General features: G+C 51.3%; 1 protein-coding gene across 14 annotated transcripts in view; it reads left to right on the top strand.

Annotated features, from left to right (window-relative positions):
• The window catches only part of LOC142218330 (sodium-coupled neutral amino acid transporter 3-like), a 64,508-nt gene extending 51,698 nt beyond the window's left edge, over positions 1-12,810 (top strand). The window contains exons 8-19 of one of the 14 annotated variants that reach the window (XM_075286969.1): positions 2,821-2,903; positions 2,993-3,051; positions 3,378-3,554; positions 3,862-3,941; positions 4,099-4,199; positions 6,265-6,389; positions 6,501-6,645; positions 8,043-8,146; positions 8,231-11,413; positions 11,494-11,653; positions 11,694-11,733; positions 11,774-12,810. In XM_075286969.1, the coding sequence (XP_075143070.1) occupies positions 2,821-2,903; positions 2,993-3,051; positions 3,378-3,554; positions 3,862-3,941; positions 4,099-4,199; positions 6,265-6,389; positions 6,501-6,645; positions 8,043-8,146; positions 8,231-8,335 (979 nt within the window). In that variant the 3' untranslated portion in view covers positions 8,336-11,413; positions 11,494-11,653; positions 11,694-11,733; positions 11,774-12,810. Of the gene's footprint in view, positions 1-2,820; positions 2,904-2,992; positions 3,052-3,377; positions 3,555-3,861; positions 3,942-4,098; positions 4,200-6,264; positions 6,390-6,500; positions 6,646-8,042; positions 8,147-8,230; positions 11,414-11,493 lie in introns of all 14 variants that reach the window. The other 13 variants (XM_075286972.1, XM_075286978.1, XM_075286975.1 and 10 more) reach the window with 13 other exon arrangements.
• Positions 12,811-27,576: the final 14,766 nt, after the last annotated feature.

Raw genomic sequence — 27,576 nt, 5'->3', positions numbered from 1 at the left:
TTTGCATTTGTCCCTGTTGCAGCGAGTTGTCCGGGGCTAACCACACCGCCCCCTAAAAATAAATAGCTCTCGGCACGTCCGCCTGTCCTCAAAGCCTCTCTTATTGCGAGTGCCTGGGATGGATCCTGCTTCGCTCCCTGCAGACCCCGCGCTGGCAGATGACAGAAAGTGTTAGATTGTACCTTTGGCATTGTGTTTTGCTGCCGGGGACGTTGTGTTGTACCGCCGGGGACGTTGTGTTGTACCGCCGGGGACGTTGTGTTGTACCGCCGGGGACGTTGTGTTGTACCGCCGGGGACGTTGTGTTGTACCGCCGGGGACGTTGTGTTGTACCGCCGGGGACGTTGTGTTGTACCGCCGGGGACGTTGTGTTGTACCGCCGGGGGTTTTGTGTTGTGTTGCTGAGTACGTTGTGTTGTGCCACTAGGGACGTTGTGTTGTGTCGCGGAGGACGTCGTGTTGTACCGCCGAGGATGTCGTGTTGTACCGCCGAGGATGTCGTGTTGTGCCGCCAAGGACGTTGTGTTGTACCACTGGGGACGTCGTGTTGTGCCGCCGGGGACGTCGTGTTGTGCCGCCGGGGACGTCGTGTTGTGCCGCCGGGGACGTCGTGTTGTGCCGCCGGGGACGTCGTGTTGTGCCGCCGGGGATGTCGTGTTGTGCCGCCGGGGACGTCGTGTTGTACCCTTGGGGTTGTCGTGGAGAAGGCTGCGTTGTGCGCTGGGGACGTTACATTTCACTCTCCAATGTTTCTTCCATCTTGTTCCCCCCCCCACCATATTTCCTTCTATTTCCCCTCCCCCGGCCTCCGCTCTGCCTGCACATGACTCTGTCTTGTGTTATCATTCTGAATTGTTGCTGCTTGCTGTGTGACTGGAGCCGGCCGCCCCCGGAGCTGCGTCTTCTTGTTGAGATACAGCGATGGCGTCCAGCTCTGTATTCACTCACAGCTCCTAAAAATAACGAGGCCGGGAGACGTGGAAAAATACAGGGAGGCTGGCAGAGGCCCAGGGGGGCGGGGGGTGTGCACAGAATACACCCCCTGACACTCATGCCCTGCTACAGGCTGCCCCCTGCCCTAACACCCTGTGTGTGCCCATAGACTCTGAATGGCCCCTAACCTGCAATACATCACACAGTCAGGACCCCCCCCCTGTATGTAACCCCATGTAAGAGTATACGTAGGATATGTCGCCCCCTATACTGGTTCCATTGTATATAAGCAGCCCCATCATACTCTACTAGTTACATTATATATACAGCCCTGTCTCCCTGTATATCAGCCACAATGTCTTCGTATACTAGTTACATTATATATGTTCAGCACCAACCAAGTGTATACTAGTTACATTGTGTATATATATCGCTGTCACATTGTATACTTATCACGTTGTGCACGCATGGCCCTGTCACACTGTATACCAGATATGTTGTGTGTGCACAGCCCGCTCACACCGTACACTGGTCACATTGCGTGTGCACGGGCCACTCACACTGTACACTGGTCACATTGCGTGTGCACGGCCCACTCACACGGTACACTGGTCACATTGCGTGTGCACAGCCCACTCACACCGTACACTGGTCACATTGCGTGTGCACGGGCCACTCACACCGTACACTGGTCACATTGCGTGTGCACGGGCCACTCACACCGTACACTGGTCACATTGCGTGTGCACGGGCCACTCACACTGTACACTGGTCACATTGCGTGTGCACAGGCCACTCACACTGTACACTGGTCACATTGCGTGTGCACGGGCCACTCACACTGTACACTGGTCACATTGCGTGTGCACGGGCCACTCACACTGTACACTGGTCACATTGCGTGTGCACGGGCCACTCACACGGTACACTGGTCACATTGCGTGTGCACGGGCCACTCACACTGTACACTGGTCACATTGCGTGTGCACGGGCCACTCACACCGTACACTGGTCACATTGCGTGTGCACGGGCCACTCACACCGTACACTGGTCACATTGCGTGTGCACGGGCCACTCACACTGTACACTGGTCACATTGCGTGTGCACGGCCCACTCACACTGTACACTGGTCACATTGCGTGTGCACAGGCCACTCACACTGTACACTGGTCACATTGCGTGTGCACGGGCCACTCACACTGTACACTGGTCACATTGCGTGTGCACGGGCCACTCACACTGTACACTGGTCACATTGCGTGTGCACGGGCCACTCACACGGTACACTGGTCACATTACTTGTGCATGGGCCACTCACACTGTACACTGGTCACATTGCGTGTGCACGGGCCACTCACACTGTACACTGGTCACATTGCGTGTGCACGGGCCACTCACACGGTACACTGGTCACATTGCGTGTGCACGGGCCACTCACACGGTACACTGGTCACATTACTTGTGCACGGGCCACTCACACGGTACACTGGTCACATTGCGTGTGCACGGGCCACTCACACTGTACACTGGTCACATTGCGTGTGCACGGGCCACTCACACGGTACACTGGTCACATTGCGTGTGCACGGGCCACTCACACGGTACACTGGTCACATTGCGTGTGCACGGGCCACTCACACGGTACACTGGTCACATTGCGTGTGCACGGGCCACTCACACGGTACACTGGTCACATTGCGTGTGCACGGGCCACTCACACGGTACACTGGTCACATTACTTGTGCATGGGCCACTCACACTGTACACTGGTCACATTGCGTGTGTGTGAACAATCTGCTCACACCGTAGACGTGTCCTGCACCCCCTGCATGTTCTCAGGTTATCTCCGCCATCTCACGCTCTTGTCTTTGTCTTCCTCTTGTAGGGACTGGTACATGGACGGGAATTATCTGGTTGTTATCGTGTCGGCCTCCATTATCCTGCCGCTGGCACTGATGAAGCAGCTGGGTGAGTGTAATGTGTCTGGGGGCTGATAACAGAGAGTAGTAGCCTGCGGGGATACACGCCTGGTCTGACAGGCCTCCTGTCTCTTCTAGGTTACCTGGGATATGCCAGCGGCTTCTCCCTCAGCTGTATGGTGTTCTTCCTGTGCTCCGTAAGTCACCCTCATACTACACAATACACGCGGGGACTACAAGTGCCAGCACAGTCTTTTCTTATAGCATAATAGTGAGAATATTTGGGATTCAGCTTGTGTAGTTTTCTTGTTTTTGAAGGGTTTCCATTACAGCATCTATAGACTCTGATTCTGCATAGACTTCCTGTCATGTGACAGGAAGTTCAGGTCCAGTCTGTTGATGCTACCATAGCAACCCCAGAGCAAGCACAATACATACTGCAATAAATGCTGAAATCTACTGAGTGGCAGGTAGGCCATTGGTGCCGAGCCCTCGTGTGACGGCCACATGTCTTCTATTGCAGGTCATCTATAAGAAGTTTATGATTCCTTGCCCTCTGCCCTCGGGCAGCCTGAACCACACAGTGCTGGGGAACATTAGCCTAATGTCAGGTGACTACGCCTACCAAAACGGCCACGCCGATGTAGCAGAGCCGGAGAGCGCAGGATGCTCCGCCAAGATGTTCACACTGAACTCGCAGGTAACGGTCACCGGAACCCGAGGAGCCCTATAAGACCGTCATTTGTAGGGTTGTCTATAGGCTCATGTATAGTTGTGTATGGATGTGTGTATGGGATCATGTATAGTTGTGTGTGGATGTGTGTATGGGATCATGTATAGTTGTATGTGGATGTGTGTATGGGATCATGTATAGTTGTATGTGGATGTGTATATGGGATCATGTATAGTTGTATGTGGATGTGTGTATGGGATCATGTATAGTCATTTGTATAGTTGTGTGAAGTGCCGCACATATCATGATAGTTTTCTGTATGTTCCATCTGCAGACGGCCTACACCATTCCCATCATGGCTTTTGCATTTGTGTGTCACCCCGAGGTCCTTCCTATATACACGGAGCTGAAGGAGTGAGTATATAGGGCTGCTATATACCTGTGCAGATCAGTATACTGCTACCCTATTATGGTTTTGGGGTGACTGCCACCTCTGCGCCCCTATAAGCCCTCGCCCCGCTCCCTTATTATTGGAGGCTTTGGCTGATTGTTGTCGGTTTTCTCTTGGCAGCGCTTCCAAAAAGAAGATGCAGCGGGTGTCTAATATCTCCATTGCCGTCATGTATTGCATGTATTTCCTGGCCGCTCTCTTCGGATACCTCACCTTCTATGGTACGTTCGGCCAGGGACAGGAGAGGTCATGTGATCTGGGGCACAGGGGGAGGAGGGTGCACAGGCCGCCGGGGTGATGTTCTGCAGGTGCCGGGGCTGATGTGACAGCTTCATGTCATCAGAGATGTGGATGGAGGAGGAGAAGCCTGTAGCCAGCCATATATAATCCCTTTACAGCGCCATAAATCAGGGCTCAGGCCGACTGCAATGTGATATATAATGTCCTCCTATAAGATGGACGGGTGCAAAGAGCACAGAACCTGGAACTCCTCACAGCTGAGGCTTTGTTACAGTTGTATCTGCTACATTTCACCTCCACTGATACATTGTAACAAACAGATTTGTGCAGTCAATGTGTTTAGCAGACAGAGGTTAATTAGATTGCAAACTATTATAGGAATCCTTCAGCTGTGTGAGCAGGACTAGGTCAGGACGGGTTATCTGGCTGGAAACAAGAATGCTCCACTCACTGGAGACAGTCAGCAAGCTTGTTGTCAGGCATCTGCAGTTTATGTGAGGTCTTGGGATGCAGGAGGAGTTAGTTCTCCATCAGTAGGTCCAGAGATTGCGGAGTCGTCCCCTCGTCCTCCTCATCCTCCTCCTCCTCGTCCTCCTCCTCATCCTCCTCCTCCTCCTCGTCCTCATCCTCCTCGTCCTCCTCCTCCTCCTCCTCCTCCTCCTCATCCTCCTCGTCCTCCTCCTCCTCCTCGTCCTCCTCCTCGTCCTCCTCCTCGTCCTCCTCCTCGTCCTCCTCCTCGTCCTCCTCCTCGTCCTCCTCCTCGTCCTCCTCCTCCTCCTCCTCCTCGTCCTCCTCCTCGTCCTCCTCCTCCTCCTCGTCCTCCTCCTCCTCCTCCTCGTCCTCCTCCTCGTCCTCCTCCTCGTCCTCCTCCTCGTCCTCCTCCTCCTCCTCCTCCTCGTCCTCCTCCTCCTCCTCGTCCTCCTCCTCGTCCTCCTCCTCGTCCTCCTCCTCGTCCTCCTCCTCCTCCTCCTCCTCGTCCTCCTCCTCGTCCTCCTCCTCCTCCTCCTCCTCCTCCTCCTCCTCCTCCTCCTCGTCCTCGTCCTCCTCGTCCTCCTCCTCCTCCTCCTCCTCCTCCTCGTCCTCCTCCTCGTCCTCCTCCTCGTCCTCCTCCTCGTCCTCCTCCTCCTCGTCCTCCTCCTCCTCCTCCTCCTCCTCATCCTCCTCCTCCTCCTCCTCCTCCTCCTCCTCCTCGTCCTCCTCCTCCTCCTCCTCCTCCTCGTCCTCCTCCTCCTCCTCGTCCTCCTCCTCGTCCTCCTCCTCGTCCTCCTCCTCGTCCTCCTCCTCGTCCTCCTCCTCCTCCTCCTCCTCCTCCTCCTCGTCCTCCTCCTCGTCCTCGTCCTCCTCGTCCTCCTCGTCCTCCTCGTCCTCCTCCTCCTCCTCCTCCTCCTCCTCCTCCTCCTCCTCCTCCTCCTCCTCCTCCTCCTCCTCCTCGTCCTCCTCGTCCTCCTCGTCCTCCTCCTCCTCGTCCTCCTCCTCATCCTCCTCCTCCTCCTCGTCCTCCTCGTCCTCATCCTCCTCGTCCTCCTCCTCCTCCTCATCCTCCTCGTCCTCCTCCTCCTCCTCCTCCTCCTCCTCCTCCTCCTCGTCCTCCTCCTCCTCGTCCTCGTCCTCGTCCTCCTCGTCCTCCTCCTCGTCCTCCTCCTCGTCCTCCTCCTCGTCCTCCTCCTCGTCCTCCTCCTCGTCCTCCTCCTCGTCCTCCTCCTCGTCCTCCTCCTCGTCCTCCTCCTCTGTCCTCCTCCTCCTCCTCCTCGTCCTCCTCCTCCTCCTCCTCGTCCTCCTCCTCCTCCTCCTCATCCTCATCCTCCTCGTCCTCCTCCTCCTCCTCCTCCTCCTCCTCCTCCTCCTCCTCCTCCTCCTCCTCCTCCTCGTCCTCCTCGTCCTCCTCCTCGTCCTCCTCCTCGTCCTCCTCCTCGTCCTCCTCCTCGTCCTCCTCCTCGTCCTCGTCCTCCTCCTCGTCCTCCTCCTCGTCCTCCTCCTCCTCCTCGTCCTCCTCGTCCTCCTCCTCCTCCTCCTCTTCCTCCTCATCCTCTTCTGTGATGATTTCAGACCACGTGGAGTCCGAGCTCCTGCACACTTACAGCTACGTGGATCCATTTGACATCCTGATTCTGTGTGTCCGCGTGGCCGTTCTCACCGCCGTCACACTCACTGTGCCCATCGTGTTATTCCCGGTAAGAGTTGTATTTGGGGAGGGGGGATGGGGAGGCAGCCATGTGCGGGAGACACATGGATGCCCCGGTGCCATGTCCGCTCCCCATATCCTAACCACTTGTCTCGCTCAGGTCCGCCGCGCCATTCAGCATATGCTCTTCCAGAACAAGGAGTTCAGTTGGATCCGGCACACCATCATCGCAGTGGTGCTGCTCACACTCATTAACCTGCTGGTCATCTTTGCGCCCAACATCCTGGGAATATTCGGCATCATTGGTGAGGATGAGTCCTTTTATATTTGTCCTCATTCACATCTCGTTCTGGAGATCTGATAGCTATGGCAGGCTGAGATGACATCACTGGTGCCAGGGGACAGTCTGGTTGGTGGTGATATGATGTAATATCTACAGGCTGAGATGACATCACTGGTGCCAGGAGGACAGTCTGGTTGGTGGTGATATGATGTAATATCTACAGGCTGAGATGACATCACTGGTGCCAGGAGGACAGTCTGGTTGGTGGTTATGATGTAATATCTACAGGCTGAGATGACATCACTGGTGCCAGGGGACAGTCTGGTTGGTGGTGATATGATGTAATATCTACAGGCTGAGATGACATCACTGGTGCCAGGGGACAGTCTGGTTGGTGGTGATATGATGTAATATCTACAGGCTGAGATGACATCACTGGTGCCAGGGGACAGTCTGGTTGGTGGTGATATGATGTAATATCTACAGGCTGAGATGACATCACTGGTGCCAGGAGGACAGTCTGGTTGGTGGTGATATGATGTAATATCTACAGGCTGAGATGACATCACTGGTGCCAGGAGGACAGTCTGGTTGGTGGTTATGATGTAATATCTACAGGCTGAGATGACATCACTGGTGCCAGGGGACAGTCTGGTTGGTGGTGATATGATGTAATATCTACAGGCTGAGATGACATCACTGGTGCCAGGGGACAGTCTGGTTGGTGGTGATATGATGTAATATCTACAGGCTGAGATGACATCACTGGTGCCAGGGGACAGTCTGGTTGGTGGTGATATGATGTAATATCTACAGGCTGAGATGACATCACTGGTGCCAGGAGGACAGTCTGGTTGGTGGTGATATGATGTAATATCTACAGGCTGAGATGACATCACTGGTGCCAGGAGGACAGTCTGGTTGGTGGTGATATGATGTAATATCTACAGGCTGAGATGACATCACTGGTGCCAGGGGACAGTCTGGTTGGTGGTGATATGATGTAATATCTACAGGCTGAGATGACATCACTGGTGCCAGGGGACAGTCTGGTTGGTGGTGATATGATGTAATATCTACAGGCTGAGATGACATCACTGGTGCCAGGGCACAGTCTGGTTGGTGGTGATATGATGTAATATCTACAGGCTGAGATGACATCACTGGTGCCAGGAGGACAGTCTGGTTGGTGGTTATGATGTAATATCTACAGGCTGAGATGACATCACTGGTGGTAAATGTAGAATGAGATTGTTGTAGAAGCCGAGGTCTACAATACTATATCTACAGTCTGAACGATGCTGCTGCCATGTGGTAGTGGAGTAAAGATGTGTGATGTCACTGCTGATGGAGGGGCTTTTCTTCTGCTCATTGGCTTTCCCAAGGTATCCAAGTGTCCTTATGTTTCCCTCCCTGCAGGTGCTACCTCCGCCCCGTGTCTGATCTTCATCTTCCCTGCTGTCTTTTACATTCGTATAATGCCGAAAGACAAGGAGCCCACCAAATCACCGCCCAAGATCCTGGTAGGTGCTCGTATAATTGTAGCCGCCTCCATATTCCTGTATCCCGGACGAGCCTCCAATAACTCCTGTGTGTTGTCTTCCCAGGCTGCCTGCTTTGCTGGCCTCGGTGTTCTCTTCATGATCATGAGTCTCAGTTTTATCATCATCGACTGGACAACCGGAAGTAGTAAAAGCAGCGGAAGCCACTAACCCCCATCCCTGTAGACCACCCCGACATCCTGCACCCCTTATCACCCCAGGACTTAACAATGCACATCCACTACGCCGCCGGGACAACAGATAGGACTTGAAGCTTCAGTTTTGCTCTATTTTGTGCCCTGGGAGGAGGTTCTTCTGTCTGTGCTGTGAAGGACGCCATATTGTCTCCTCTCCTGCACCCCAAGAGATTAAGAAGGAAATATTCATAACCAAGATACCCATCCAGTATCAGGCTTGCCGTATGTCAGCACTGGGGAGGGATGTGCTCCATGATGTAAGGTCCTTCTCCTCGGGCCACCGCACACTTCCTGTTCCGATGTTTGATGATGTTGCAGGATCGGCCACGTCTTTGTTCGGTGTCAGCCTTTCTCTTCCAGATATGGTGGCTCCAGGCATCCGAGCTTTCAATGAGGGGGTGTGATTATGGCTTTTTGGTGGTCTATAGAGTCTTCCTAGTATAAGGACCTTTGCCTCGGCGGGATGGAAACTCATAACATATAAGGAAGGGATTATATATGACCTGATGGATATCACGCCGTAGTCACGAGAATCACATGACGTCATCTTCCAGACATTCACAGAAAAACACATTGGTCTTGGATCATAATGGATGAATGGAGCCCCAGATCGGCCGGGGCCCGGCACAAGGGTCAAGCCAAACCAAAGTCTCTATGAATTGCCTTGTAGGGGTATTGGGGCGTCCTATAGAGGGGGGACAATGAGAAGGAAACGGAGAGGAAATCTATCCCAGGACGCCCTGCAGAGGTGGGGGGTGATGGAAGGGCTGCGGATGGGCATTTCATGGTAGACAAAAAGGCAAAGTATATGAAATCCAGTCACGTCTCTGGTCGCTGACGGCCTCGCGGGGGCTTCTGTGTCTTGTTCCGGGACAGTCCGTGATTCGCGCCTCTTCAATGAAACTCAGCAGAACAATCGGAAACTATTTTATATTCTGTACAAGTTCCTGTAAGTGGAAGGAGAACAGGGGCCGCCTGACAGGAGCCAAACATGTGCCAGCCTGAGAGCCAAAATCTAGTAACCCCTTCACTGCTGGGGTGGGGGAAGGGCAGTGTGCAAACATCCAGTCAAGTGGAGTTGTCCTGTAGACAGAGGGGAGGGGGCGATGGACCAGCCAATAGCATGGACGCCACACTGATAACCATCAACAAACATGTCACTGTCCTGAGGCTAATGTGACGACATTGTCACACTCAAGTGGCCGCACTGAGGTGTATACAGCGACACAACGCCCTCCAAGGTCACACTGAGGTGTATACAGTGACACAACGCCCTCCAAGGTCACACTGAGGTATATACACTGACACAACGCCCTCCAAGGTCACACTGAGGTGTATACACTGACACAACGCCCTCCAAGGTCACACTGAGGTATATACAGCGACACAACGCCCTCCAAGGTCACACTGAGGTATATACAGCGACACAACGCCCTCCAAGGTCACATTGAGGTATATACACTGACACAACGCCCTCGAAGGCCACACTGAGGTATATACAGCGACACAACGCCCTCGAAGGCCACACTGAGGTATATACAGCGACACAACGCCCTCCAAGGTCACACTGAGGTATATACAGCGACACAACGCCCTCCAAGGCCACACTGAGGTATATACAGTGACACAACGCCCTCCAAGGTCACACTGAGGTATATACACTGACACAACGCCCTGGAAGGCCACACTGAGGTATATACACTGACACAACGCCCTCGAAGGCCACACTGAGGTATATACAGCGACACAACGCCCTCCAAGGTCACACTGAGGTATATACAGTGACACAGCGCCCTCGAAGGTCACACTGAGGTATATACACTGACACAACGCCCTCGAAGGCCACACTGAGGTATATACAGCGACACAACGCCCTCGAAGACCACACTGAGGTATATACAGCGACACAACACCCTGGAAGGTCACACTGAGGTATATACAGCGACACAACGCCCTCCAAGGTCACACTGAGGTATATACACTGACACAACGCCCTGGAAGGTCACACTGAGGTATATACACTGACACAACGCCCTGGAAGGTCACACTGAGGTATATACAGTGACACAACGCCCTCCAAGGTCACACTGAGGTATATACAGCGACACAACGCCCTGGAAGGCCACACTGAGGTATATACACTGACACAACGCCCTGGAAGGTCACACTGAGGTATATACAGCGACACAACGCCCTCCAAGGTCACACTGAGGTATATACAGCGACACAACGCCCTCGAAGGTCACACTGAGGTATATACACTGACACAACGCCCTGGAAGGTCACACTGAGGTATATACAGCGACACAACGCCCTCGAAGGTCACACTGAGGTATATACAGCGACACAACGCCCTGGAAGGTCACACTGAGGTATATACAGCGACACAACGCCCTGGAAGGCCACACTGAGGTATATACAGCAATACAACGCCCTCGAAGGTCACACTGAGGTATATACACTGACACAACGCCCTCGAAGGTCACACTGAGGTATATACAGCGACACAACGCCCTGGAAGGCCACACTGAGGTATATACAGCGACACAACGCCCTCGAAGACCACACTGAGGTATATACACTGACACAACGCCCTCGAAGGCCACACTGAGGTATATACAGCGACACAACGCCCTCGAAGGCCACACTGAGGTATATACAGCGACACAACGCCCTCGAAGGCCACACTGAGGTATATACAGTGACACAACGCCCTGGAAGGCCACACTGAGGTGTATACACTGACACAACGCCCTCGAAGGCCACACTGAGGTATATACACTGACACAACGCCCTGGAAGGTCACACTGAGGTATATACAGCGACACAACGCCCTCCAAGGTCACACTGAGGTATATACAGCGACACAACGCCCTCGAAGGCCACACTGAGGTATATACAGCGACACAACGCCCTCCAAGGTCACACTGAGGTATATACAGCGACACAACGCCCTGGAAGGCCACACTGAGGTATATACAGCGACACAACGCCCTGGAAGGCCACACTGAGGTATATACAGCAATACAACGCCCTCGAAGGTCACACTGAGGTATATACAGCGACACAACGCCCTCCAAGGTCACACTGAGGTATATACAGCGACACAACGCCCTCCAAGGTCACACTGAGGTATATACAGCGACACAACGCCCTGGAAGGCCACACTGAGGTATATACAGCGACACAACGCCCTGGAAGGCCACACTGAGGTATATACAGCAATACAACGCCCTCGAAGGTCACACTGAGGTATATACAGCGACACAACGCCCTGGAAGGCCACACTGAGGTGTATACAGCGACACAACGCCCTCCAAGGTCACACTGAGGTATATACAGCGACACAACGCCCTCGAAGGCCACACTGAGGTATATACAGCGACACAACGCCCTCCAAGGTCACACTGAGGTATATACAGCGACACAACGCCCTGGAAGGCCACACTGAGGTATATACAGCGACACAACGCCCTGGAAGGCCACACTGAGGTATATACAGCAATACAACGCCCTCGAAGGTCACACTGAGGTATATACAGCGACACAACGCCCTCGAAGGCCACACTGAGGTATATACAGCGACACAACGCCCTGGAAGGCCACACTGAGGTATATACAGCGACACAACGCCCTCGAAGGCCACACTGAGGTATATACAGCGACACAACGCCCTGGAAGGCCACACTGAGGTATATACAGCGACACAACGCCCTGGAAGGCCACACTGAGGTATATACAGCGACACAACGCCCTGGAAGGCCACACTGAGGTATATACAGCGATACAACGCCCTCGAAGGTCACACTGAGGTATATACAGCGACACAACGCCCTCGAAGGTCACACTGAGGTATATACAGCGAGGGGTATACAGACACTCGAGACTTACAGACACTTATATCATGTGACTTGCATCTCCTCTATATATTCAAATCTACAAACCAGAACCGGACACCGACTACATCTCAGCTTTGGGCCATGAAGTTCTCCCCCCTTTCCCTATTATAATGGGGTTGTGTCTCGTCTGTCTGTATCCTGTCATATAACCCACCAGGTCAGGAGAAGGGGCGGGGCTGTGACAACCTGGTTAGTATTAATGATTGCGTACTGCCTGGTAGTAGGAGGAGTCATGTGATGGAGCGCGGGGTGACCTGCAGCCACTCCAGGGTGGGCGCTTATCGATGACCTCATCACTAGGAGACTTTGTAAACTGTAATTTAATATTTTGTTTCTATTTTTACATTTTGTAACTACTTTGTATTAATATATATATAGTAGATTATTAGGCCCCTCCCCCTGCAGGGTCATGAGCCTTGTGGGGGGAGGGGCATTTGTGAGGTTCCCTAGAGAACATGATAAATTATGAGTTTAGGATTTTGGGGGGAGGGAACCCCTTTATACCAGAGAATTTACTGAATCTTTTATGTCCAAATAAACGATAACTGGATGTGCAGCGTCTGATTGTGTGACTGCGCCCTCAGGGGCCGCGGAGGAGTAAGACCCCCGCCATGTACTGACCGATCACTACACCTACCCCAGCGGCTGCAGAGTGGGGGGTCTAAGGGACCTGGGGCAACATCTCAGCAAAGGGGGCACTTTAGACAATGATTTGAGAGAGAAAAGTAAAATGGTTTGCAGGTTCCTCCTTGTTCCTAGGCTGAGCCCCCGTATTGCCCCCACACACCATACAATCTCCTCTATGTCCCTATACAATATATGGCCAACTTCATGCCACCTACACAGGATACTGCCCCTTAATATTCCTCCCTCACACAGTATAATGGCCGCTCATCTACACGGTATAATGGCCGCTCATCTACACGGTATAATGGCCCCTCATCTACGCGGTATAATGGCCCCTCATCTACGCGGTATAATGGCCCCTCATCTACGCGGTATAATGGCTCCTCATCTACGCGGTATAATGGCCCCTCATCTACGCGGTATAATGGCCGCTCATCTACGCGGTATAATGGCCGCTCATCTACGCGGTATAATGGCCGCTCATCTGCGCGGTATAATGGCCGCTCATCTACGCGGTATAATGGCCGCTCATCTACGCGGTATAATGGCCCCTCATCTACGCGGTATAATGGCCCCTCATCTACGCGGTATAATGGCCCCTCATCTACGCGGTATAATGGCCGCTCATCTACGCGGTATAATGGCCGCTCATCTATGCGGTATAATGGCCGCTCATCTACACGGTATAATGGCCGCTCATCTACGCGGTATAATGGCCGCTCATCTATGCGGTATAATGGCCGCTCATCTATGCGGTATAATGGCCGCTCATCTACACGGTATAATGGCCGCTCATCTACACAGTATAATGGCCGCTCATCTACACGGTATAATGGCCGCTCATCTACGCAGTATAATGGCTCCTCATCTATGCGGTATAATGGCCGCTCATCTATGCGGTATAATGGCCGCTCATCTACGCGGTATAATGGCCGCTCATCTACACAGTATAATGGCCGCTCATCTACGCGGTATAATGGCCGCTCATCTACACGGTATAATGGCTCCTCATCTACGCAGTATAATGGCTCCTCATCTATGCGGTATAATGGCCGCTCATCTATGCGGTATAATGGCCGCTCATCTACGCGGTATAATGGCCGCTCATCTACACAGTATAATGGCCGCTCATCTACGCGGTATAATGGCCCCTCATCTACACAGTATAATGGCCGCTCATCTACACAGTATAATGGCCCCTCATCTACACGGTATAATGGCCGCTCATCTACACAGTATAATGGCCGCTCATCTACACAGTATAATGGCCCCTCATCTACACGGTATAATGGCCACTCATCTACACAGTATAATGGCCGCTCATCTACACAGTATAATGGCCCCTCATCTACACGGTATAATGGCCCCTCATCTACACAGTATAATGGCCCCTCATCTACACGGTATAATGGCCCCTCATCTACACAGTATAATGGCCGCTCATCTACACAGTATAATGGCCGCTCATCTACGCGGTATAATGGCCCCTCATCTACACAGTATAATGGCCGCTCATCTACACAGTATAATGGCCCCTCATCTACACGGTATAATGGCCGCTCATCTACACAGTATAATGGCCGCTCATCTACACAGTATAATGGCCCCTCATCTACACGGTATAATGGCCGCTCATCTACACGGTATAATGGCTCCTCATCTACACGGTATAATGGCCGCTCATCTACACAGTATAATGGCCGCTCATCTACACGGTATAATGGCTCCTCATCTACACGGTATAATGGCCCCTCATCTACACGGTATAATGGCTCCTCATCTACACAGTATAATGGCCCCTCATCTACACGGTATAATGGCCGCTCATCTACACAGTATAATGGCCGCTCATCTACACGGTATAATGGCTCCTCATCTACACGGTATAATGGCCGCTCATCTACACGGTATAATGGCCGCTCATCTACACGGTATAATGGCTCCTCATCTACACGGTATAATGGCCCCCTCATTACACCCAATGAGTATAATGTTTTCATCAGTGTCCACAAACACAATATAATGGCCTCCATATTGCACCCACAGACAGTATAATGCCAACAAAAGCATAGTGCCCCCTCAGTGCCTCCTTACAGTATAATACCCCCCTCATTGCCCCCACACACAGTATAATAGCCATGTGCCATACTCAGATGGGCCCAATGAGACAGGAGGGGCTCACAGTGTGATTGACCTGAGCCGGGATCAGAGTACAGGTAGATGGGCAGATATGGATGGTGCAGCGGTGTCTGTGCCAGGTGACCCTGTGTAGAAATGTATGTAGAGGGGACACATTACTACACATGTCCGGTGTGCTCACTCACAGGGGCCCCCTGTCCCCTTCCCACAATCCCTCGCTCTGGCCTCTGGCCCGTTCTTCATACCACTGACCTTACGCTTGTTCTGTTTCCTAATATTGAGATAAGCAGCAGATTTGCTGACAGCACAAGATATTAATGATTAATTCCCAGGGAGCAGAATGCCGAACCCTCAGAGCTGACAATCCACTCGCCAGGTAATGGCTGCCCCAGGACATATCATCATATGAGGAGGGGTCCGCACCCAAACATAAGGCCGGGGACTAGTTACAGCTCCAGTATAGACAATAAACAGCTTGGACTCCACTGATAGACGTCACCTCTCCTACACTAAGAAACGCAATCAAGAGAGACAGTGTACATTGTAACAAACTGCAGCTGTGAGACGTACAAGATGGAATAGGAGGACAAATCACAAATCAAATCAAATCAAACAAGCTTTATTGGAAAGTCCGAATAGATATTTGGCATTGCCAATGCAAGTAAAGTGTGTGTGTGTGTGTGTGTGTGTGGGGGGGGGTTGTAGTTGGATTTGGGTGGGTGAGCGGTGGGTATGGGGGGGGGTAGGGGGGGTGGTTTGGGGTATAACAGTCCATGGAGTCTCAATCACTATCACCAAAAGATGTGCATAATAATACTGCCATCTACTGTCCAAAGAAACTCCCAGGTAATACCGGCTGTACATATATAAGTACCGTAGTTTTCGGACTATAAGACGCACTGGACTATAAGACGCACCTTATAGTCCAGTGCGTCCAGAGGAAAATAGGGAAAAAAATTTTGAAGCAAAAACTGGTAAAATATTTAATATATGGGAGTTGTAGTTTTGCACATTGACAGGTGACCCTGCAGCTGTACGGGGATGCATAGAGTGGTTGTTTTTTTGCGGGGCCAGCTGTACTTTTTAGTTATACCATTTTGGGGGATATCTATTGCTTAGATCACCTTTTATTGAAAAAAAAAACCCGGTGGTTTATTATATATGATTTTCTACTTTTATATATATATTCTAGGGACAGGAGGTGATTTAGAACTTTTATTTATTTCATATTTTTATTATATATTTTTAAAGCTTTTTTTTTTTTTTAAACTATTTTATTCCCCCCCCGGGGCTTGAGCCTGCGGTCACTTGATTGCAAGTCCCATAGACGGCAATACAACTGTATTGCCGTCTATGGGACATTCTGTCTATTAGTATTAGGGCTGGTCATAGAGACCAGCCGCAATACTAATACAGCAGTGACAGGCCGGGGAGCCTCATTAGGCTCCCGGATGTCACCCGAACAGATATCGCCACGCAGGAGCCGGCCTGCAACTTCACAGGTACGGGGCCGGTGGGGACCGGCCCCGGGGGAGAAGGGGCCACGGATACTGACCCAGCATCCGCTGTACTAGAGAGGCGGATGCCGGGGAGGGATAGACGCCAGGGCCTGAGACATCGCTACGATCCTCTGCCCTGCATGAAGCCAGCGGCGGGGGGACGGAGGAGCTGCTGCTGGCTTCATGCAGGGCAGAGGAGCACAGCGATGTCTCAGGCCCCGGCACCTGTAATGGCGTCTATCACTTGCCGGCTTCCGCCTCTCTATTACAGCGGATGCCAGGCGCCACATTCGGCCTATAAGACGCACCCTTCTTTTCCCCCCAATATAGTGCGTCTTATAGTCCAAAAAATACGGTATATACAGTATATACCCAGGTTATACCGGCTGTACATATATAATTATATACAGTATATACCCAGGTTATACCGGCTGTACATATATAATTATATACAGTATATACCCAGGTTATACCGGCTGTACATATATAATTATATACAGTATATACCCAGGTTATACCGGCTGTACATATATAATTATATACAGTATATACCCAGGTTATACCGGCTGTACATATATAATTATATACAGTATATACCCAGGTTATACCGGCTGTACATATATAATTATATACAGTATATACCCAGGTTATACCGGCTGTACATATATAATTATATACAGTATATACCCAGGTTATACCGGCTGTACATATATAATTATATACAGTATATACCCATGTTATACCGGCTGTACATATAATTATATACAGTATATACCCAGGTTATACCGGCTGTACATATATAATTATATACAGTATATACCCAGGTTATACCAGCTATACATATATATTATATACAGTATATACCCAGGTTATACCAGCTGTACATATAGAATTATATACACGAGATACCCAGGTTATACCGGCTGTACATATAGAATTATATACAGTATATACCCAGGTTATACCGGCTGTACATATATAATTATATGCAGTATATACCCAGGTTATACCAGCTGTACATATAGAATTATATACAGTATATACCCAGGTTATACCGGCTGTACATATAGAATTATATACAGTATATACCCAGGTTATACCGGCTGTACATATATAATTATATACAGTATATACCCAGGTTATATCGGCTGTACATATATCTCCCCGATCCTTCTCTATGGCAGTGAGGTTTGGGGCCCAGCCACCTACCCAGACCAGTCAAGGTGGGATTCCAGCCCAACAGAGAACTTCCACCTGGAGTTCTGCAAATACCTGCTCCATGTCCATCGCAACACCACCAACATGGCCTGCAGGGCAGAGCTAGGCAGACTCCCCCTATGGCTCACCATACAGAAGAGGGCGCTAGCTTTCCAGGCACACATCCAGGGGAGCGACTCCTACCACCACCAAGCATGGCTAAGCCACCGGAGCAAACCAGACACTCACCAACCAAACAGCAGCCAACCACCAAACCAAAAACACCAACAGATGATAACCAAGGCCGAAATAAAGGCGAAATAAAGCCAGGAGGACTATAGTAGAGGTGCACAGCTGGGAGGACTATAATAGAGGTGCACCGCCGGGAGGACTATAGTAGAGGTGCACAGCCGGGAGGACTATAATAGAGGTGCACCGCCGGGAGGACTATAGTAGAGGTGCACCGCCGGGAGGACTATAATAGAGGTGCACCGCCGGGAGGACTATAGTAGAGGTGCACAGTAAGGAGGGCTATAGTAGAGGTGCACAGCCGGGAGGACTATAATAGAGGTGCACCGCCGGGAGGACTATAGTAGAGGTGCACCGCCGGGAGGACTATAGTAGAGGTGCACAGTCGGGAGGACTATAGTAGAGGTGCACAGTCGGGAGGACTATAGTAGAGGTGCACAGTCGGGAGGACTATAGTAGAGGTGCACAGCCGGGAGGACTATAATAGAGGTGCACCGCCGGGAGGACTATAGTAGAGGTGCACAGTAAGGAGGGCTATAGTAGAGGTGCACAGCCGGGAGGACTATAATAGAGGTGCACAGCTGGGAGGACTATAATAGAGGTGCACCGCCGGGAGGACTATAGTAGAGGTGCACAGCTGGGAGGACTATAGTAGAGGTGCACAGTCAGGAGGACTATAGTAGAGGTGCACCGCCGGGAGGACTATAGTAGAGGTGCACAGCCAGGAGGACTATAGTAGAGGTGCACAGCCGGGAGGACTATAATAGAGGTGCACCGCCGGGAGGACTATAGTAGAGGTGCACAGTCAGGAGGACTATAGTAGAGGTGCACAGTAAGGAGGGCTATAGTAGAGGTGCACAGCCGGGAGGACTATAATAGAGGTGCACAGCTGGGAGGACTATAATAGAGGTGCACCGCCGGGAGGACTATAGTAGAGGTGCACAGCCGGGAGGACTATAATAGAGGTGCACCGCCGGGAGGACTATAGTAGAGGTGCACCGCCGGGAGGACTATAGTAGAGGTGCACAGTCGGGAGGACTATAGTAGAGGTGCACAGTCGGGAGGACTATAGTAGAGGTGCACAGCCGGGAGGACTATAATAGAGGTGCACCGCCGGGAGGACTATAGTAGAGGTGCACAGTAAGGAGGGCTATAGTAGAGGTGCACAGCCGGGAGGACTATAATAGAGGTGCACAGCTGGGAGGACTATAATAGAGGTGCACCGCCGGGAGGACTATAGTAGAGGTGCACAGCTGGGAGGACTATAGTAGAGGTGCACAGTCAGGAGGACTATAGTAGAGGTGCACCGCCGGGAGGACTATAGTAGAGGTGCACAGCCAGGAGGACTATAGTAGAGGTGCACAGCCGGGAGGACTATAATAGAGGTGCACCACCGGGAGGACTATAGTAGAGGTGCACAGTCGGGAGGACTATAGTAGAGGTGCACAGTAAGGAGGGCTATAGTAGAGGTGCACAGCCGGGAGGACTATAATAGAGGTGCACAGCTGGGAGGACTATAATAGAGGTGCACCGCCGGGAGGACTATAGTAGAGGTGCACAGTCAGGAGGACTATAGTAGAGGTGCACAGACGGGAGGACTATAATAGAGCTGCACCGCCGGGAGGACTATAGTAGAGGTGCACAGCCGGGAGGACTATAATAGAGGTGCACAGTAAGGAGGGCTATAGTAGAGGTGCACAGCCGGGAGGACTATAATAGAGGTGCACAGTCAGGAGGACTATAGTAGAGGTGCACAGCCGGGAGGACTATAGTAGAGGTGCACAGCCAGGAGGACTATAGTAGAGGTGCACAGTCAGGAGGACTATAGTAGAGGTGCACAGTAAGGAGGGCTATAGTAGAGGTGCACAGTCGGGAGGACTATAGTAGAGGTGCACAGCCGGGAGGACTATAATAGAGGTGCACCGCCGAGAGGACTATAGTAGAGGTGCACAGTCGGGAGGACTATAGTAGAGGTGCACAGTAAGGAGGGCTATAGTAGAGGTGCACAGTAAGGAGGGCTATAGTAGAGGTGCACAGCCAGGAGGACTATAGTAGAGGTGCACAGCCGGGAGGACTATAATAGAGGTGCACCGCCGGGAGGACTATAGTAGAGGTGCACAGTCAGGAGGACTATAGTAGAGGTGCACAGTAAGGAGGGCTATAGTAGAGGTGCACAGCCGGGAGGACTATAATAGAGGTGCACAGCTGGGAGGACTATAATAGAGGTGCACCGCCGGGAGGACTATAGTAGAGGTGCACAGTCAGGAGGACTATAGTAGAGGTGCACAGACGGGAGGACTATAATAGAGCTGCACCGCCGGGAGGACTATAGTAGAGGTGCACAGCCGGGAGGACTATAATAGAGGTGCACAGTAAGGAGGGCTATAGTAGAGGTGCACAGCCGGGAGGACTATAATAGAGGTGCACAGTCAGGAGGACTATAGTAGAGGTGCACAGCCGGGAGGACTATAGTAGAGGTGCACAGCCAGGAGGACTATAGTAGAGGTGCACAGTCAGGAGGACTATAGTAGAGGTGCACAGTAAGGAGGGCTATAGTAGAGGTGCACAGTCGGGAGGACTATAGTAGAGGTGCACAGCCGGGAGGACTATAATAGAGGTGCACCGCCGAGAGGACTATAGTAGAGGTGCACAGTCGGGAGGACTATAGTAGAGGTGCACAGTCGGGAGGACTATAGTAGAGGTGCACAGTAAGGAGGGCTATAGTAGAGGTGCACAGTAAGGAGGGCTATAGTAGAGGTGCACAGTCGGGAGGACTATAGTAGAGGTGCACAGCCGGGAGGACTATAATAGAGGTGCACAGTCAGGAGGACTATAGTAGAGGTGCACAGCCAGGAGGACTATAATAGAGGTGCACCGCCGGGAGGACTATAGTAGAGGTGCACAGCCGGGAGGACTATAATAGAGGTGCACCGCCGGGAGGACTATAGTAGAGGTGCACAGTCAGGAGGACTATAGTAGAGGTGCACAGTAAGGAGGGCTATAGTAGAGGTGCACAGCCGGGAGGACTATAATAGAGGTGCACAGCTGGGAGGACTATAGTAGAGGTGCACAGTCGGGAGGACTATAGTAGAGGTGCACAGTCGGGAGGACTATAATAGAGGTGCACCGCCGGGAGGACTATAATAGAGGTGCACCGCCGGGAGGACTATAGTAGAGGTGCACAGTAAGGAGGGCTATAGTAGAGGTGCACAGCCGGGAGGACTATAATAGAGGTGCACAGCTGGGAGGACTATAATAGAGGTGCACCGCCGGGAGGACTATAGTAGAGGTGCACAGCTGGGAGGACTATAGTAGAGGTGCACAGTCAGGAGGACTATAGTAGAGGTGCACCGCCGGGAGGACTATAGTAGAGGTGCACAGCCAGGAGGACTATAGTAGAGGTGCACAGCCGGGAGGACTATAATAGAGGTGCACAGTCAGGAGGACTATAGTAGAGGTGCACAGTAAGGAGGGCTATAGTAGAGGTGCACAGCCGGGAGGACTATAATAGAGGTGCACCGCCGGGAGGACTATAATAGAGGTGCACAGCCGGGAGGACTATAGTAGAGGTGCACAGTCAGGAGGACTATAGTAGAGGTGCACCGCCGGGAGGACTATAGTAGAGGTGCACAGCCAGGAGGACTATAGTAGAGGTGCACAGCCGGGAGGACTATAATAGAGGTGCACAGTCAGGAGGACTATAGTAGAGGTGCACCGCCGGGAGGACTATAGTAGAGGTGCACAGTCAGGAGGACTATAGTAGAGGTGCACAGTAAGGAGGGCTATAGTAGAGGTGCACAGCCGGGAGGACTATAATAGAGGTGCACCGCCGGGAGGACTATAGTAGAGGTGCACAGTCAGGAGGACTATAGTAGAGGTGCACAGACGGGAGGACTATAATAGAGCTGCACCGCCGGGAGGACTATAGTAGAGGTGCACAGCCGGGAGGACTATAATAGAGGTGCACAGTAAGGAGGGCTATAGTAGAGGTGCACAGCCGGGAGGACTATAATAGAGGTGCACAGTCAGGAGGACTATAGTAGAGGTGCACAGCCGGGAGGACTATAGTAGAGGTGCACAGCCAGGAGGACTATAGTAGAGGTGCACAGTCAGGAGGACTATAGTAGAGGTGCACAGTAAGGAGGGCTATAGTAGAGGTGCACAGTAAGGAGGGCTATAGTAGAGGTGCACAGTCGGGAGGACTATAGTAGAGGTGCACAGCCGGGAGGACTATAATAGAGGTGCACCGCCGGGAGGACTATAGTAGAGGTGCACAGTCGGGAGGACTATAGTAGAGGTGCACAGTAAGGAGGACTATAATAGAGGTGCACCGCCGGGAGGACTATAGTAGAGGTGCACAGTCAGGAGGACTATAGTAGAGGTGCACCGCCGGGAGGACTATAGTAGAGGTGCACAGTCAGGAGGACTATAGTAGAGGTGCACAGTCAGGAGGACTATAGTAGAGGTGCACAGCCGGGAGGACTATAGTAGAGGTGCACAGCCGGGAGGACTATAGTAGAGGTGCACAGCCGGGAGGACTATAGTGAGGTGCACAGTCAGGAGGACTATAGTAGAGGTGCACAGCCAGGAGGACTATAATAGAGGTGCACCGCCGGGAGGACTATAGTAGAGGTGCACAGTCAGGAGGACTATAGTAGAGGTGCACCGCCGGGAGGACTATAGTAGAGGTGCACAGTCAGGAGGACTATAGTAGAGGTGCACAGTCAGGAGGACTATAGTAGAGGTGCACAGCCGGGAGGACTATAGTAGAGGTGCACAGCCGGGAGGACTATAGTAGAGGTGCACAGTCAGGAGGGCTATAGTAGAGGTGCACAGTCAGGAGGACTATAGTAGAGGTGCACAGCCGGGAGGACTATAGTGAGGTGCACAGTCAGGAGGACTATAGTAGAGGTGCACAGCCAGGAGGACTATAGTAGAGGTGCACAGCCGGGTGGACTATAGTGAGGTGCACAGTAAGGAGGGCTATAGTAGAGGTGCACAGCCGGGAGGACTATAATAGAGGTGCACAGCCGGGAGGACTATAGTAGAGGTGCACAGCCGGGAGGACTATAGTAGAGGTGCACAGCCGGGAGGACTATAGTGAGGTGCACAGTAAGGAGGGCTATAGTAGAGGTGCACAGTAAGGGCTAGTTCACACGTGAACTGCCCGCGCGGGTTTTGACACAGAGAGAGACGCGGCGAGCCGCGTCTCTCTCTTGTCAAAACCCGCCCGCCGCGACCATCGCTGTCGCGGCTTAACCCTCTGCTGTCGGCTCAAATGAATGAGCCGACATAGGAGGGAGCTGCGGGGGGCGGAAGCCGCGCGACTGAGACAGCGCGGCTTCCGCCTGAAGAAAGGACATGTCCTTTCTTTTCTCCGCTAGCGGCAGCCCGCCGCTAGCGGAGAACAGAAGCCCGGCGGTCTCCATAGACCCCCATTATAAGGGGAGGTTTTGGACGCGAAATCCGCTGTCAAAAACCTCCCCTATTACTCACGTGTGAACTAGCCCTAAGGAGGGCTATAGTAGAGGTGCACAGTAAGGAGGACTATAATAGAGGTGCACCGCCGGGAGGACTATAGTAGAGGTGCACAGCCAGGAGGACTATAGTAGAGGTGCACAGCCAGGAGGACTATAGTAGAGGTGCACAGCCAGGAGGACTATAGTAGAGGTGCACAGTAAGGAGGACTATAATAGAGGTGCACCGCCGGGAGGACTATAGTAGAGGTGCACAGCCAGGAGGACTATAGTAGAGGTGCACAGCCGGGAGGACTATAGTAGAGGTGCACAGCCGGGAGGACTATAGTAGAGGTGCACAGCCGGGAGGACTATAGTAGAGGTGCACAGCCAGGAGGACTATAGTAGAGGTGCACAGCCGCGATGACTATAGTAGAGGTGCACAGCCAGGAGGACTATAGTAGAGGTGCACAGCCGGGAGGACTATAATAGAGGTGCACCGCCGGGAGGACTATAGTGAGGTGCACAGTAAGGAGGGCTATAGTAGAGGTGCACAGCCGGGAGGACTATAATAGAGGTGCACCGCCGGGAGGACTATAGTAGAGGTGCACAGCCGGGAGGACTATAGTAGAGGTGCACAGTCAGGAAGACTATAGTAGAGGTGCACAGCCAGGAGGACTATAGTAGAGGTGCACAGTCAGGAGGGCTATAGTAGAGGTGCACAGTCAGGAGGACTATAGTAGAGGTGCACAGTCAGGAGGGCTATAGTAGAGGTGCACAGTCAGGAGGACTATAGTAGAGGTGCACAGCCAGGAGGACTATAGTAGAGGTGCACAGTCAGGAGGACTATAGTAGAGGTGCACCGCCGGGAGGACTATAGTAGAGGTGCACAGTCAGGAGGACTATAGTAGAGGTGCACAGTCAGGAGGACTATAGTAGAGGTGCACAGCTGGGAGGACTATAATAGAGGTGCACCGTCGGGAGGACTATAATAGAGGTGCACAGCCGGGAGGACTATAGTAGAGGTGCACAGCCGGGAGGACTATAGTAGAGGTGCACAGTCAGGAGGACTATAGTAGAGGTGCACCGCCGGGAGGACTATAGTGAGGTGCACAGTCAGGAGGACTATAGTAGAGGTGCACAGCCAGGAGGACTATAGTAGAGGTGCACAGTCAGGAGGACTATAGTAGAGGTGCACAGCCAGGAGGACTATAGTAGAGGTGCACAGCCGGGAGGACTATAGTAGAGGTGCACAGTCAGGAGGGCTATAGTAGAGGTGCACAGTCAGGAGGACTATAGTAGAGGTGCACAGTCAGGAGGACTATAGTAGAGGTGCACAGTCAGGAGGACTATAGTAGAGGTGCACAGTCAGGAGGACTATAGTAGAGGTGCACAGTCAGGAGGACTATAATAGAGGTGCACAGCCAGGAGGACTATAATAGAGGTGCACAGTCAGGAGGACTATAGTAGAGGTGCACAGTCAGGAGGACTATAGTAGAGGTGCACAGTCAGGAGGACTATAGTAGAGGTGCACAGCCAGGAGGACTATAGTAGAGGTGCACAGCCGGGAGGACTATAGTAGAGGTGCACAGTCAGGAGGGCTATAGTAGAGGTGCACAGTCAGGAGGACTATAGTAGAGGTGCACAGTCAGGAGGACTATAGTAGAGGTGCACAGTCAGGAGGACTATAGTAGAGGTGCACAGTCAGGAGGACTATAATAGAGGTGCACAGCCAGGAGGACTATAATAGAGGTGCACAGCCAGGAGGACTATAATAGAGGTGCACAGTCAGGAGGACTATAGTAGAGGTGCACAGCCAGGAGGACTATAATAGAGGTGCACAGTCAGGAGGACTATAGTAGAGGTGCACAGCCAGGAGGACTATAATAGAGGTGCACATCACTCCCCAGCTATAGAGTGTTAGGGACCTTTCAGAGTGATGCGACTTATGGGGACCTGCTGAGTTGCACCATTAAAGCTCCCCTGGACTGGGGGCCTTGTGTCAGATTCACGAGCACTAGAGCCCTAAAGCTTCTCATTGTAGTCAGGCTAATTGCGCATTCACACCTGGTGCATTTCCTCCGTGTGGCCACAATGGGGCAGTGTTTGCACAATTTTCTATCAGTCTGTCTTTGTAGAATGGGAGGAAATCCAGGCAAACACAGGGAGAACAAACAGACTCCTTGCAGATGTTGTTCCTGGCAGGATTCAAACCCAGGACTTCAGCACTACAAGGCTACAGTGCTAACCACTGAGCCACCCTGTTAGTGCTTGCTGTGATATATATTCGGTTAGTGCTCGCTGTGATATATATTCGGTTAGTGCTCGCTGTGATATATATTCGGTTACTGCTCGCTGTGATATATATTCGGTTAGTGCTCGCTGTGATGTACATTCGGTTGGCACTCGCTGTGATATATATCTGGTTAGTGCTCGCTGTGATATATATTCGGTTAGTGCTTGCTGTGATATTTATTCGGTTAGTGCTCGCTGTGATATATATTCGGTTAGTGCTCGCTGTGATATATATTCGGTTAGTGCTCGCTGTGATATATATTCGGTTAGTGCTCGCTGTGATATATATTCGGTTAGTGCTCGCTGTGATATATATTCGGTTACTGCTCGCTGTGATATATATTCGGTTAGTGCTCGCTGTGATGTACATTCGGTTGGCACTCGCTGTGATATATATCTGGTTAGTGCTCGCTGTGATATATATTCGGTTAGTGCTTGCTGTGATATTTATTCGGTTAGTGCTCGCTGTGATATATATTCGGTTAGTGCTCGCTGTGATATATATTCGGTTAGTGCTCGCTGTGATATATATTCGGTTAGTGCTCGCTGTGATATATATTCGGTTAGTGCTTGCTGTGATATTTATTCGGTTAGTGCTCGCTGTGATATATATTCGGTTAGTGCTCGCTGTGATATATATTCGGTTAGTGCTTGCTGTGATATATATTCGGTTAGTGCTCACTGTGATATATATCCGGTTAGCGCTCGCTGTGATATATATTCGGTTAGTGCTCGCTGTGATATATATTCAGTTAGCAGTTGCTGTGATATATATTCGGTTAGTGCTTGCTGTGATATTTATTCGGTTAGTGCTCGCTGTGATATATATTCGGTTAGTGCTCGCTGTGATATATATTCGGTTAGTGCTCGCTGTGATATATATTCTGTTAGTGCTCGCTGTGATATATATTCAGTTAGCAGTTGCTGTGATATATGTTCAGTTAGTGCTCGCTGTGATATATATTCGGTTAGTGCTCGCTGTGATATATATTCGGTTAGCGCTCGCTGTGATATATATTCGGTTGGCAGTTGCTGTGATATATGTTCAGTTAGTGCTCGCTGTGATATATATTCGGTTAGCAGTTGCTGTGATATATATTCGGTTAGTGCTCGCTGTGATATATATTCGGTTAGTGCTCGCTGTGATATATATTCGGTTAGCACTCACTGTGATATACATTCGGTTAGTGCTCGCTGTGATATATATCCGGTTAGTGCTCGCTGTGATATATATTCGGTTAGTGCTCGCTGTGATATATATTCGGTTAGTGCTCGCTGTGATATATATTCGGTTAGTGCTTGCTGTGATATTTATTCGGTTAGTGCTCGCTGTGTTATACATTCGGTTAGTGCTCGCTGTGATATATATTCGGTTAGTGCTCGCTGTGATATATATTCGGTTAGTGCTCGCTGTGATATATATTCGGTTAGTGCTCGCTGTGATATATATTCGGTTAGTGCTCGCTGTGATATATATTCAGTTAGCAGTTGCTGTGATATATGTTCAGTTAGTGCTCGCTGTGATATATATTCGGTTAGTGCTCGCTGTGATATATATTCGGTTAGTGCTCGCTGTGATATATATTCAGTTAGCAGTTGCTGTGATATATGTTCAGTTAGTGCTCGCTGTGATATATATTCGGTTAGTGCTCGCTGTGATATATATTCGGTTAGTGCTCGCTGTGATATATATTCAGTTAGCAGTTGCTGTGATATATGTTCAGTTAGTGCTCGCTGTGATATATATTCGGTTAGTGCTCGCTGTGATATATATTCGGTTAGTGCTCGCTGTGATATATATTCAGTTAGCAGTTGCTGTGATATATGTTCAGTTAGTGCTCGCTGTGATATATA

The sequence above is a fragment of the Leptodactylus fuscus genome, chromosome 9 (genome assembly GCF_031893055.1).
Source record: "Leptodactylus fuscus isolate aLepFus1 chromosome 9, aLepFus1.hap2, whole genome shotgun sequence".
NCBI lineage: Eukaryota > Metazoa > Chordata > Amphibia > Anura > Leptodactylidae > Leptodactylus > Leptodactylus fuscus.
Note: the sequence above shows the minus strand (reverse complement) of the source record. Positions and strands in the feature narration are given on the sequence as shown.